The sequence below is a fragment of the Eubalaena glacialis genome, chromosome 2 (assembly GCF_028564815.1).
Source record: "Eubalaena glacialis isolate mEubGla1 chromosome 2, mEubGla1.1.hap2.+ XY, whole genome shotgun sequence".
Taxonomy (NCBI): Eukaryota; Metazoa; Chordata; class Mammalia; order Artiodactyla; family Balaenidae; genus Eubalaena; species Eubalaena glacialis.
Window position 1 is genome coordinate 8960213 of NC_083717.1, and position 12179 is coordinate 8972391.

Sequence of the window (12179 nt, forward strand, 5' to 3'; positions counted from 1 at the left end):
TCCTTTTCTTAATGATTTAGTAAGAAATCAAGGCCATCTCCACAGTCTTTGTGCATAGTAATTGAACCAGTACTTTTGTACTATGCTAAGAATCTTAAAAGCAGTTTAAAATAAAACAGGAAAGTTCAGGAAAGGGCCAGAATTCATCTTCTGGGAAGCAGCAAGGCTTGCCAAGGGACTCACTTGATGCAGTTTAAGCGTCTTACAGTTGACTTTTATTAGCGTTCATACCTGTATAGAAAGCACCAGGTATATTTTATAATTAAGAAGGAAGCCCTTCTTGGGTGTCTTTGAAGTCCTAACCTCTGACCAGCCAGAGGAACCCTTCCTGGAAAAGCATCTGTGTGGGTCGCTCTGTACAGAGGATTTGGAGGCAAACCAGCATTTAGAATGTGAGCTCCAGGAGGGCAGGGAGCTCTGTTTTGTTCACTGCAGTGTCCACAGCACTTAGAAGAGTGACGGACACACCACAGGGGTCATTAAATCTGGATGAATGAGTGAACTCTGTGCTAGCCCTTCTTTTTGGTACTCCATGGACATCTTTTTAACAATCCTGTGAATTGGATCCTGTTTTTCCTCCTTTGGCTGAAAAGATATACATGTGAGAAATACACACAGGTCTATTCTCAAACACAAATCTGTCCAACTTTATAAAGGCCACTGTTTCTCCAACTTGTTCCATCTACATAAGCCTATGATAGAAATTGGTACAGTTTTATTCTGGAAATACCAGTTTTCTTCCTCATCATTAATTGCATGTTGTATTTAAGGACCTGGGTTTGGGTTGTGTGGCATCCTATTTTGGAACTTTGAAGATACTTGAAGACAAAGTTCTAGATGAAGTTCAAAAATCTTACCCTAAAAAAAGTCCCTGTTTATTTAGTTACTCAGGGTTCCCTGAGCCAGCAGTCAGAAATCTCATCCCTCCCATTCTACAACTTCCCCCAAATGACTCTGAACCCAATATATGTAATACTTAAGCCATGAAGTCTTCAATTCTCTAAAAAGAAGAAGAAATTTGACTGTTGAACAGGGGTTCTCAAAAGATCTTCTCCGAAACTCTGATTTTGAAGTCACTTTAAAGTGTGAAAAGAGGGCTTCCCTGGTGGCGCAGTGGTTAAGAACCCACCTGCCAATGCAGGGGACACGGGTTTGAGCCCTGGTCCGGGAAGATCCCACATGCTGCGGAGCAACTAAGCCCGTGCACCACAACTACTGAGCCTGAACTCTAGAGCCCACAAGCCACAACTCCTGAGCCCGTGTGCCACAACTACTGAAGCCTGCGCACCTAGAGCCCGTGCTCCACAAGAGAAGCCACCACAATGAGAAGCCTAGGCACAGTAACAAAGACCCAATGCAACCAAAAATAAATAATAAATAAATTAATTAATTAAAAAAAAAATATATGATTTTTTTCCAACATCTGCCTTTCCCACCTTCTTTATTAAAAATTTTTATTAGATAGTTGATACAAAAGTTATTTTATAAAGTATGTGCAGGGATTAAGGAACAGCAGTACAGTACCCATGTGTCCACCATCTCGTGTGAGAAAGAGAACATGGCCTTACAAGCCCAGAGGGGCCCCTCCCACACCCAGCTCGGGAAAAGGGGCAACGCTGTTCTGAATCTAATGTTTATTCTCACGTGTTTTAAACTGTTTTTGCCACATAGCCTTGTACCCTTAAGCAATAAGTTAGTTTTGCATTTTTTGCTTTATTAAATCATACCTGTGTCTGTTATTGTATTTTTTGCTGTTTTGTACACTGTTTAATATTCCTGAGTGTCATCCCTGGTGTGTGTAGCTGTATTTCATTGTTTTCACCGCTGTATAATCCTCCACTCCATGACTGACTGCTGCAGAGAACTTCTGGTGCACATGTGTAAGAAAGAGGGCGGTACTGCCTCAGCTTTTCTAGAAGGTGCTAAATGATGCCCAGAGTGGTGGTATACCAGTTTTTGAGAGTATGCTACATTTTAAAGATTTCTTTAATATGTTTTCTCTTCCTGTTTATTTTCTATAGTTTTTCTACTGTAAAAAAAATCATATGCTAACTATAGAAAAGTTTTCAGAAAATGAAAAAAAGGAGAGAAAAAACATTGTTCATAATCCCACCAGCCAAAAACAGCTTCTGTTAATATTTTTATGTATTTTTCCAGGATTTTTTCCTTTGGTTGGTTGGTGGTTTACTGTTGTCTTATTGTTGATGTTGTAAACTAATGGTTAGCGTACATTTTACTTATATTTGGAATTTGCTTTTATTCATTTAATATCACTAAATTCTTTTTTCCATATTATATAATCCTAGTACACATAATGTTTAATGGCCAGATGTTCTACCAGAGCGATATACCATAACTAAATTACTTTTTGCCTACTTTTGAACAATTTATTTTGAGATCAAATTTTTTTATAATTTTTTTTTCCTGCATTCCAGGAGTATTTCTTTGGCAATATTCAACATTAAGTTGAATTGTAGTTATTTAATTCTGTGTTCTCAGATGTTCTCATCACTTACAACCAAGGCTTTTCATTCGTACTTCTCTTCCTGTGCCGTTCAAAATGTCTAAGGAGTCTTTTTCCTTTTTTTGGTCCTTCAAATTAAGTAGTTTAACAATAAGAAAGTAATTTGTAATGGATTTATTTTTACCCATGTGGGTTATTAGTTTGTTTATAATTTGAGCATTTAAGATTCCCCATCCTTAAGTTGTAGACATTGTTGGTAGGGATACAGTATGGCAGAACACTTATGCAGGAGTGTTTGGTCATATCTAGCAAAATTCTGTGTACGTTTATTTTGACCCAGAAGTCCCACTTCTATGCGTCTGTCCCAGAGCTACAGTGGCCAAAGTATGAAATGACTTGTGTACAAGGCTACTCATTGAAGCACTGTTTATAACTGCAAAAGAAGGAAACAATCCAAATGTCCATCACTAGGTGACTGATTGGATTATCTCACCTCCATGCACAGAGGAATACTATACAGCTATAAGAAGGAACAAGAAAGCTTTATTACTAGGGAGCTATCTCTAGGATATGGCCAGATGAAAAAAGCAAAGGACAGAGCATGTATGTAGTATGCTACATTTTGTATGTTCATAAATGAATATGAAGTAATAATATGTATTTTATACTTTCAAAAAGAAACAATGGAAAAAATAAATCATTAATAAAAATTGTTACATATAAGAGGGAATAGGGAGGAAGCAGACCCTCTCTGAACATGCTTTGTTTTGTAAGTTTGACTTGGAAATAAATGTTTTATATAGTTTTCTATACTTAAAAGTTAAAAGAGCATATTTTACAAATCCGAACCAAATTTTTTTAAGGTCGTTCAACATATTTCTAAGTTAGTGGCAAAATCACATGAAGAATTATTTCAGATCACTTTGAGCCTGGTAGTTTCAGGGCACATCCTCAGAACAAAAATCCACAAAAATATTTCATTGTCATCAGTGGGTTTGTGTTTGTGAGAATGTTGGTATAGTAACATAAAGCAAATAAGTTAACGTAGTTAGGAACAAAGATTTTAAGAATAAGAGAGAAGTAGTAAGATCAAAGAAGCTAAGTGAAATCTGTAATCTTTAATTCGGAATTAACAGTGTGAACTCAGGATTTTTTTTTCTATAAAAATGTTTATTTCCGTGCCTATTGAAAAGGCCTAGAAGTAGTGATAACCAGCAGGCCTGAAGTCCTAGTGCCCAGATTCTGTTCGGAAAGTTAATGTTTTCCACTAAAAAGTACCAGGACTCCCTGGGGAAATGGCAGATTCCAGTTCTGGGACAGGAAGTACAGAAGCTAAGCCTGGACTTCCTGTGCCTGAAAGTGGTGGCACTGTCAACGACTAGTGGGGTCGTGTCACTTCCCCACAGCTTGAAGGGGCTCCCGCCCGTCACAGGGGAGAGGGGGGCGCAGTTTGAGTATCAAAGACAAGAGTGACCATATCAAGTATCTAAACAAATGGTAATTAAAACTTTTTTGGTCACCTTTGGAAGTTGCTAGGGCACCAACTTGTTCTGAAATAAAAGGAATCAACCCCCTATTTTACCTGTTTTATATGGAGTGTATTTCAGGGAAACCATATTTTCTAAAAAATTCTTTATAGACGTCACATCTAATAAACACAGGAAAAATGATGGAATTACAAAGTTGCCATTTTTGCTGCTCCCTTGATTTAATGAACCTCAACAGCAAACATCAGTGGCTGCTAAAACCTTTTGGTGAAAGGTTCTCGTTGAGATATTCCCCACCCCCATGAAGTATTCTTGCCAGCAAAAAATGAACCTGAGTCTCTTGGAGCCTTGGTCCTAAACACCAGTACAGGAAGTCGGGAAGATGGTAGAACATGTCAGCATCGGGGAAGATCACCACATCCATAATGCAGGAGATGCTACAGAAAAAAATGGCTCAGTTTCCACAAATAAATGACATGGGGGGAAAAGGAGGGGAAACTGTTAAAAATTAAGAAGTTTAAGAGAGAACAATCAAATGTAGTGTTAATTTTGTTGGTGTGATAATGACACTGTGGCTGTGTTACAAGTTTTTTTATCTTTTAGAGGCACACATGGAAATACTGTATTTATAGGCGAAGTGATATGATTGGGGTTGGCTTTAAGGTTGCCCATGCTCCGGACCCTCCACATCCCCCAACAAGTGGGCAGGAGTAGATGAGGCCCCAGAAGAAAGGTGGTGATGGTTGAAGCTGGGTATTGTTGGGTACGTCGGAGTTCGTTGTGGGCTGCTACTCTCTCTACTTTGTGTTTCGTTGAAATTTCCGTAGTAAAAATTAGCAACAGTAATTCCCCATACAGGGAAGAAGTGGTAATCAGTACCTCAAAAATTGAATCCCTCTTATTGACTGTAGGATTCAGTGGGTCCTCTTGTCTACTGTGGTCCTCAAAGCTTGTCTAGGATGGCACTGGGAAGAGCTGAAGTGCAGGTCTTGGCTTTGTTAAATGTCATTGGCTGCCCCACTGCACCAGGTGCATGTGTGTTAATAGGATGGCCCGTCCTAGTTGCTTATCTAGCACCATGGCCTAGAAGGGTCGATTCTCCTCTCTGCATGTGTCGTTGAGATTGCACCCAAGTAAAAGAGATCTCGGTCTAAAGGGAGGAAATGCACCCCAAAAAGGCATTCACCCCAGAGTACTTCTGTAAACACAGGGCATATTTCATTCCAAAATTAGCCTTTCCGTTACTCTCCCCCCTAAAATGAAATACTTAGGTGTGACTCTAAAATAAATATGTACAAGCTCTATATGAGGAAAACTACAAAACTGGTGAAAAAAATTGAAGATGTAAATAAATGGAGGTATTCCACGCACATGGGTAGGAGGACTCAACAGTTTCAGGATGTCAGTTCTTCCCAACTACAGGAGCAATGCAACCCCAACTAAAATTCTAGCAAGTTATTTTGTGAGTATCAAACTCATTCTGAAGTTTATATGGAGAAGCAGTGGACCCAGAACAGCCAACACAGTGTCGAAGAAGAACAGGTTGGAGGACTGACACTTCCCAACTTCAAGACTTCATATAAAGCTGCAGACATCAAGACAGTATGGTGTTGGTGAAAAAAGAGACAGATAGATCAATGGAACAGAAGAGAGCGCCCAGAAATAGGCCCGCATAAGTATAGTTGAACTGCTCTTCGACAAAGGAGCAAAGGTAATTTAATGGAGAAAGGATAATCTTTTCAACAAATGGTGCTGGAAAAACTACACATCCACAGGCAAAAAACGAATCTAGACACAGGTCTTAAACCCTTCATAAAAATTAACTCAAAATGGATTGTAGACCTAAATGTAAAATGCAAGACTGTTAAACTCCTAGAAGATAACAGAGAAGAAAATTTAGGTGACCTTGAATTTGGTGATGACTACTGAGATAACACCAGAAGCACTAGCCATAAAAGAAAAAATTGACAAGTTGGACTTCATTAATATAAAAAAACTTCTTGGTGAAAGAGAGAGGATGAAAAGACAAGCCACAGACTAGGAGGAAATCTAAATCTTCACAAAACACGTCTGATGAAGGACTGATAATCCAGAATATACAAAGAACTCTCAAGACCCAACAATAAGCAAATCCAATTAAAAAACGGGCAAAAGATCTGAACAGACACCAAAGAAGGTACACAGATGGCAAATAATCATATGAAAAGATGCTCCACATCATATGTCACTAGGGAATTACAAATTAAAATAACAAGATACTACTCCACGTCTACCAGAATGGCTGAAATCCAGAACACCAAATGCTGGTGAGTATGTGGAACAATAACTCATTGATTGCTGGTGGGAATGCAAAATGGTACAGCCACTTTGGAAGAGAGGTTGGCAGTTTCTTACAAAACTAAATCTACTAATATGATCTAGCAATTGTGCTCCTTGGTATTTACCCAAATGAATTGAAAACTTCTATCCACCCAAAAACCTGCACACGGATGTTTGTCGCAGTTTTATTTATAATTGCCAAAACTTGGAAGCAACCAACAAGTCCTTCAGTAGGTGGTGAACAGATAAATAAACTGGTCCATCCAGACAGTGGTAAGATCTTGAGTTGAGGAAGGGTGTTTTCTCGGGGTCTCCATTCATGACACCAGATGATAAAGGCTCCTCTGTCCTCTGGCAGCGGCGGGACTCATGCACACGTTCAACGCCCACGCGGCCACTGACATCACGGGCTTCGGGATCCTGGGCCACGCACAGAACCTGGCCAAGCAGCAGAGGAATGAGGTGTCCTTTGTGATTCACAACCTCCCAGTCCTGGCCAAGATGGCAGCTGTGAGCAAGGCCTGCGGGAACATGTTTGGCCTCATGCACGGGACCTGCCCAGAGACATCAGGTACCAGGGCCCCAGGCTGGGTTGAGGGTTAAGCAGGGAGGCCAGTGGGACGTCCCTGAGGAGGAGGAAACCAGGTCCAGGAGCTGGACACCCCCCAACCCCATATGAGGTTTTGGCTGCAAGGCTTCTCAGCCCCCTGCAGCGTCTCCCTGCCTGTGATGCCGTCCTGCCTGTGATGAGCAGTGTCATTTTCAGTCCAGTGTTTGTGTGTTTGGTGATGGGATGGGAGGGAGGGAGGGCGGATATGGGGAAAATAGGTCATCATTCAGTTTCCATTGACAACTCAGCATTTTAAATAATCCATGTATCCATAGGTTACACTGAAGAGGCTGTATTTGCAAAAAAAAGTCTAAAATTGCTGTTTTGAGATGAAATAGTATACTATGTCTCCAAAGTACCATTTTTTTTTTATGCCTTTTTTTTTTTTTCTCTCTCTCTTTACCTGGATCTCTGTTTCATCTTTTCAGTTCCCCCACCCCCCTCTTTTCTCCCCCTAGTTTCTTTTACTTCTTATTTTATTTTTTCTATAACTCAGTAGTTTCCCTACCCTGGTAAAACAATGGAATCATCTGGGCATTAAGAAAAATACCCATGCCTAGACTGGACCCCTAGGAAACCTAATTAAGTCAGTCTGGGGTGGGCCTGGTCGTGAGAAATTCTGACGCCCAGAGGCCAAGACCACAAAGCCCCACCCACGCACAAGCCCTGTAGGGGGGCCTGGGGTCTCTGGTGGGCCTCTCATGGCAGTAGAGAGGACCCTGCCACTTCCTGACCTCGAAAGAGATATGAAATCCATTTCCTAGAAATAAGCTCCAGGAGGGCAACTGAACTGCTAGTAGAACGGCTCCTGCCGCCTGGAGGGCATGGAATCAGTTGGAATAAACTGACGAATATTCCCAACTAATGCAACCTGTCTCTATTCAAATATGAGAAGTTTTTCCTTTTTTGTAAAAGCGTAGTATATATTTTTTCCTGATTTGTGTTTCTTCTACTTACAAATATATGAAATATTCTGGCCTAGCTACTCAAGTACCAATGAAGATTTCTTTTCATATATCTTATATTTTTTCTATTTTGAAGATAATGACAGAACCAGTGACAGAACCCAGATACTTTGAGGCACGCACACTTTCTTCCTGACCTTAATTTTTAAATTTAAAAAATATATATATACCAAAAGCCTTTTTTTGTAAAATGAGGACTCCATGTAGAGAATCAAATAGAAAAGGAAAAGTTCTCTTTTGTTTTTAAATAATCCTTTCAGCGCAGCCTGGAAAAGATAGCCTCCACGTATATTCCTGAGCCTCAGACACCTCACTCCTACCTCCACAGCGTCAGACGATTCACAGGTGGGGCATTTTCATGATGTAAAGTTTGTTGTGTGTGTTCTGAAGTACAGTAGGAGCTGACCGAGGAGCTGCTTAATGACTCCGCAGTGTAGTCTATGGAAGAGGTGAAGGCAGTGCAGCCGGCTTCTTCGTAGCATGTAGCTCAGTGCAGACGTTTTCTAGAGAGATAGTGGCAGGGAGACTGCAGACACAGCATCACAGTTAATGGTAATCCTTTTTTCTTTTTTTTCCCTTTGCCAGGAGGCCTTCTAATCTGTTTACCGCGTGAGCAAGCAGCTCGGTTCTGTGCAGAGATAAAGTCCCCCAAATACGGTGAAGGCCACCAAGCATGGATTATTGGGATCGTGGAGAAGGGTAACCGCACGGCCAGGATCATAGACAAACCCCGGATCATCGAGGTCGCGCCACAGGTGGCCACCCAGAATGTGAACCCCACACCTGGTGCCACCTCTTAATCTAGGCCGAGGCAGCTGTGTGGTTTTGTTTTTAAATAGCTCTATTTCCTTTATCATCATTTCAATTAAAGACTATAAACAACAATGAAAAAAATCTCATTGTGTCTACACATCTGGTGACCTTAGGTCGATTTGTGAGTGGATGCAATTAATCAAATAAAATCCATTGCCTTTTTTTCCCGTTACATTAACTGAAGATGCACCTAATCTTGAGGCAGCTTCTGAGTTGAGAATTATATTGTTATCCAATACTGTTGATTCATTTTGAATCTTTAGACACTTATCTCTTGCCGAGTAGGCTCTTTTTAAAGGTGCTTTCACGTAGCACAGACATTACCCATCGTAGTGTCAAATAGCAGTTTGTGTCTTTTCATTTTGTATATATTTATCATTATCAGTCTGATCCTTTTTGAAGTGTCTGGAATGGTATTCTGGAAAGACAGAATTGGTGAGTGAGTGACAAAATGGTATCCCAGTAGCGAGAGGGTTGCATGAGTCCTTTGAGTCTTCTAATTCCAGAGCATCTCTTTGACCCAAGAGTGCATTCAGTTAAACCAGGCAAGTGCTTAACTCTGCATGGGAAGCACTTTGAAGACAAAAAAGAAATGTTACTTCTTTTTTTTGTAGCCTTCCTAATACTTACAGTAATATCATTAACTGTTTTCTTTATCAATAGCAAAAAAGGACACTTTCTGCAATGTAATTAGATGTTCAATAGTGCAGCAAGGAATTGCCCTCCGAAAGGGGGTTCATGTATAATACTCATTTACAAGTCAACATATAATTAGCTACACAAATAATTTTTAAATATAATCAAAAATAAAGACTGTTCTGTGGATAGTAGTGTTTAATACATTTTATATTTTGTATGGTGATTTCAGGCCTTTTGATTTCTTAAAATCAGCAGCTGTTTAGCCTGATCCTTAGCATTACTTTGTCCTTTGCGCCAGTACTTTTCCGTGCGCGCTTCCTGTGATCTGTGTGGAAACGCGTATCGCCAGCTGTGCAGCTCGGACTTCGACTTGTTATTCAAATAAATATTTAATTTTTTTTTATTGCTCTTGTATAATCAGATGCCCCTTTTAGTATTATTTTAGAAGCATCGGGAGGGTTTTGGCTAAAGTACGGTTTATTGGGGGAAAACTAGATTTTAGTTTTATAAAACTTTTAAGTCTTTCACGGGACCTATATTTTCTTGAGGTAAATTTTGTAGTTCTAGAACAAATAGGCAATCTAAAAAGGTGTTTATCGGTGTTAACTTAAAAACAGAGGCTTCCTTATACTTTTCACCTACGGAATGAGTAGGAGGGGGCTCCTGTCCTCAAGCACAAGTGCACTGATTCCTCACGTGTCTGCGCTGGAAGCTTCAGAGCGCTTCCTGCCTGCAGGCGCCGAAGCCGAGAGAACAGCCAGACTTCTTGCCAAAGGAAACCACCACCTGGGAGACGAAGCCCTGGAAGAGGCTCCACCCTGGACGCGTCCTTCTTCAGGGGCCAAAGCGCAGCCTCTTCGCACGTGTTACTGGAACTCAAGCCATAAGTTCGGTGCGCGGGACCGAGGGGCTGCCGCAGAACTGAAATTAATTGGACGTTTTATAGGAATTGAAACCCATGTTGGTCCTCAAAAGCTACAAGCAGGTGGTCTGCAAAATAAAATGTGTTGGAAACCTGAGTAAGAGAAACATACTGTTGAGCTTTTTCTTTCTTTCTTTCTTTCTTTAAATACAGGCGTGACGGCTAAATCTGAACTACTTTCAATGTTGATCATGTCTTGAATGCTGATGGTTTCCTTGGTGGCAGGTCTGCTGAGAGGAAGTGAGCCAATTGAATGATGCACTTGAGGAAATCATCTTCATGAAGATTCATGTTTATAAAGAGAAAATGCTGGGTACTTAGAAGTCCGTGTAATCGAGGAGGAAGAACTGGGCTTTAAAGGGGTGTTTCTTAGAGAGTGAGTCCACATCACACCTGCATCAGAATCACCTGCGGATGCTTGTCCCAGTCAAACTGTTGGGCCCACCGCAGGCCAGCAGCATCAGAATTCGGGGGGGTGTGGGACTAGGGAAGCCTGCTTAAGTGAGCGCCCTGCGTGGCTAGACACACTCGTTGCAGAGGCACCAAGGGAGGGAGAGACCTTTTACCACACGCTTTTCTGGGAATTTTCAAGTCTTGACCATTCTGTTTATTGACATCTGGGTCCAACAAAACAAACGAAAAAAAAAACCCCCCAAGTTATCTTGCACGTTCTTTGAAGAATCCAGTGATTGATTGTCACTGAGTATTTGAGTTCTTGGCAAAATCTATGGAGACTATTTTAAAATTCGGTGAACAGTTAATAAATAGGCAATTATTTGACTTTCTGGTAGCACTTTAAAACTTCACACTGAGGCGTGTTCATCTTGGTATAGAGATTTATTGCCTTTCAACCCTATGATGTTTTGGCATCCAAAAATACAGTTTGTTAGAATGCACAGCATTGGTGAGGACAGCCTACAGAGCCTGGACCCTGAGGAGCTCAGTAATTCCTTCAGGAAACAGGAGTCATTTGCCAGTGAATAGCAAAGCTGGGTCTGTTAGTTGCACAGGCTGTGTTGAAGGATTTATTGTGATTCAGTCCAGGAAAAGAAACAAATACTGTGTTAAGTGATATGTACTTTGGGGCTCAGTATTTTTAAATAACTTAGTATATTGTAGTTTCCAAATTCTGCATGCCTTATTATGAATAAATGCGAGTGTTTCAAAATCATTCTGATTGTAGATGTATAAGCCAGCAGTTTCCAGCCTGAATTTAGCATTGCCCTTGAAAGAGTTAATCTGAATTCTAAATTTTACAGTGTTATTCTGTAAAGAAAGACCAGAATAGCTATACTAGACTATTCTTAATTTTTAGAAGTAATAAAGCAAGCATAGATGATGCTTCAGATACTTAACTGTCACGTGCGCACGTGTGTGTGTGTTTGTAAGTGTGTATATATCTCCCTGAGCTGCTCATTTCCACACCAACTCACCCTTTTCCTCTAGATTAGGTAATGGCTGCGTAGACAATATAATTTACTTTGAACGGTAATTTGTACCTTTTCTCATTAAAGATACACGGTGAACCATGCAATTATTAAACATGCCAGGGTCCACCAGGAAAACCCACAAAGCCCTGGTCTTAAAAGTGGAGCATTAGAATACCATTTTGCCTCTGGTTTAGTCTCCGTGTCTTGAAAGACTGGGAGTCGGTGGATTGTCTCACCTTCATCCAGTGAAACAATCGGTAAGATGGGGAGTTCACAGGTGTCTAGACACGTTCAAGAATTGCCGGAGGGACTTCCCTGGCGGTCCAGTGGGTAAGACTCCGTGCTCCTAATGCAGAGGGCCCGGGTTCGATCCCTGGTCAGGGAACTAGATCCCACATGCTGCAACTAAAGATCCCTCATACTGCAACGAAGACCCGGCGTAGCCAAAATAAATAAATATTAAAAAAAAAAAAAGAATCGCTGGAATCCAAGTCTGCACTCAATGCCAGTTGCTTTGGGTTAGTCAGCAA

At 40.8% G+C, this 12179-nt stretch overlaps 1 protein-coding gene across 4 annotated transcripts in view; it reads left to right on the forward strand.

The window, feature by feature from the left end:
• SEPHS1 (selenophosphate synthetase 1) overlaps positions 1-11390 on the forward strand; it is a 29629-nt gene extending 18239 nt beyond the window's left edge. For all 4 annotated transcript variants that reach the window (XM_061178415.1, XM_061178434.1, XM_061178418.1 and 1 more), the window contains 2 exons: positions 6629-6841; positions 8431-11390. In XM_061178415.1, coding sequence (XP_061034398.1) covers positions 6629-6841; positions 8431-8645 — 428 coding nt within the window. In that variant the 3' untranslated portion in view covers positions 8646-11390. The remainder of the gene's footprint in view (positions 1-6628; positions 6842-8430) is intronic.
• Positions 11391-12179: the final 789 nt, after the last annotated feature.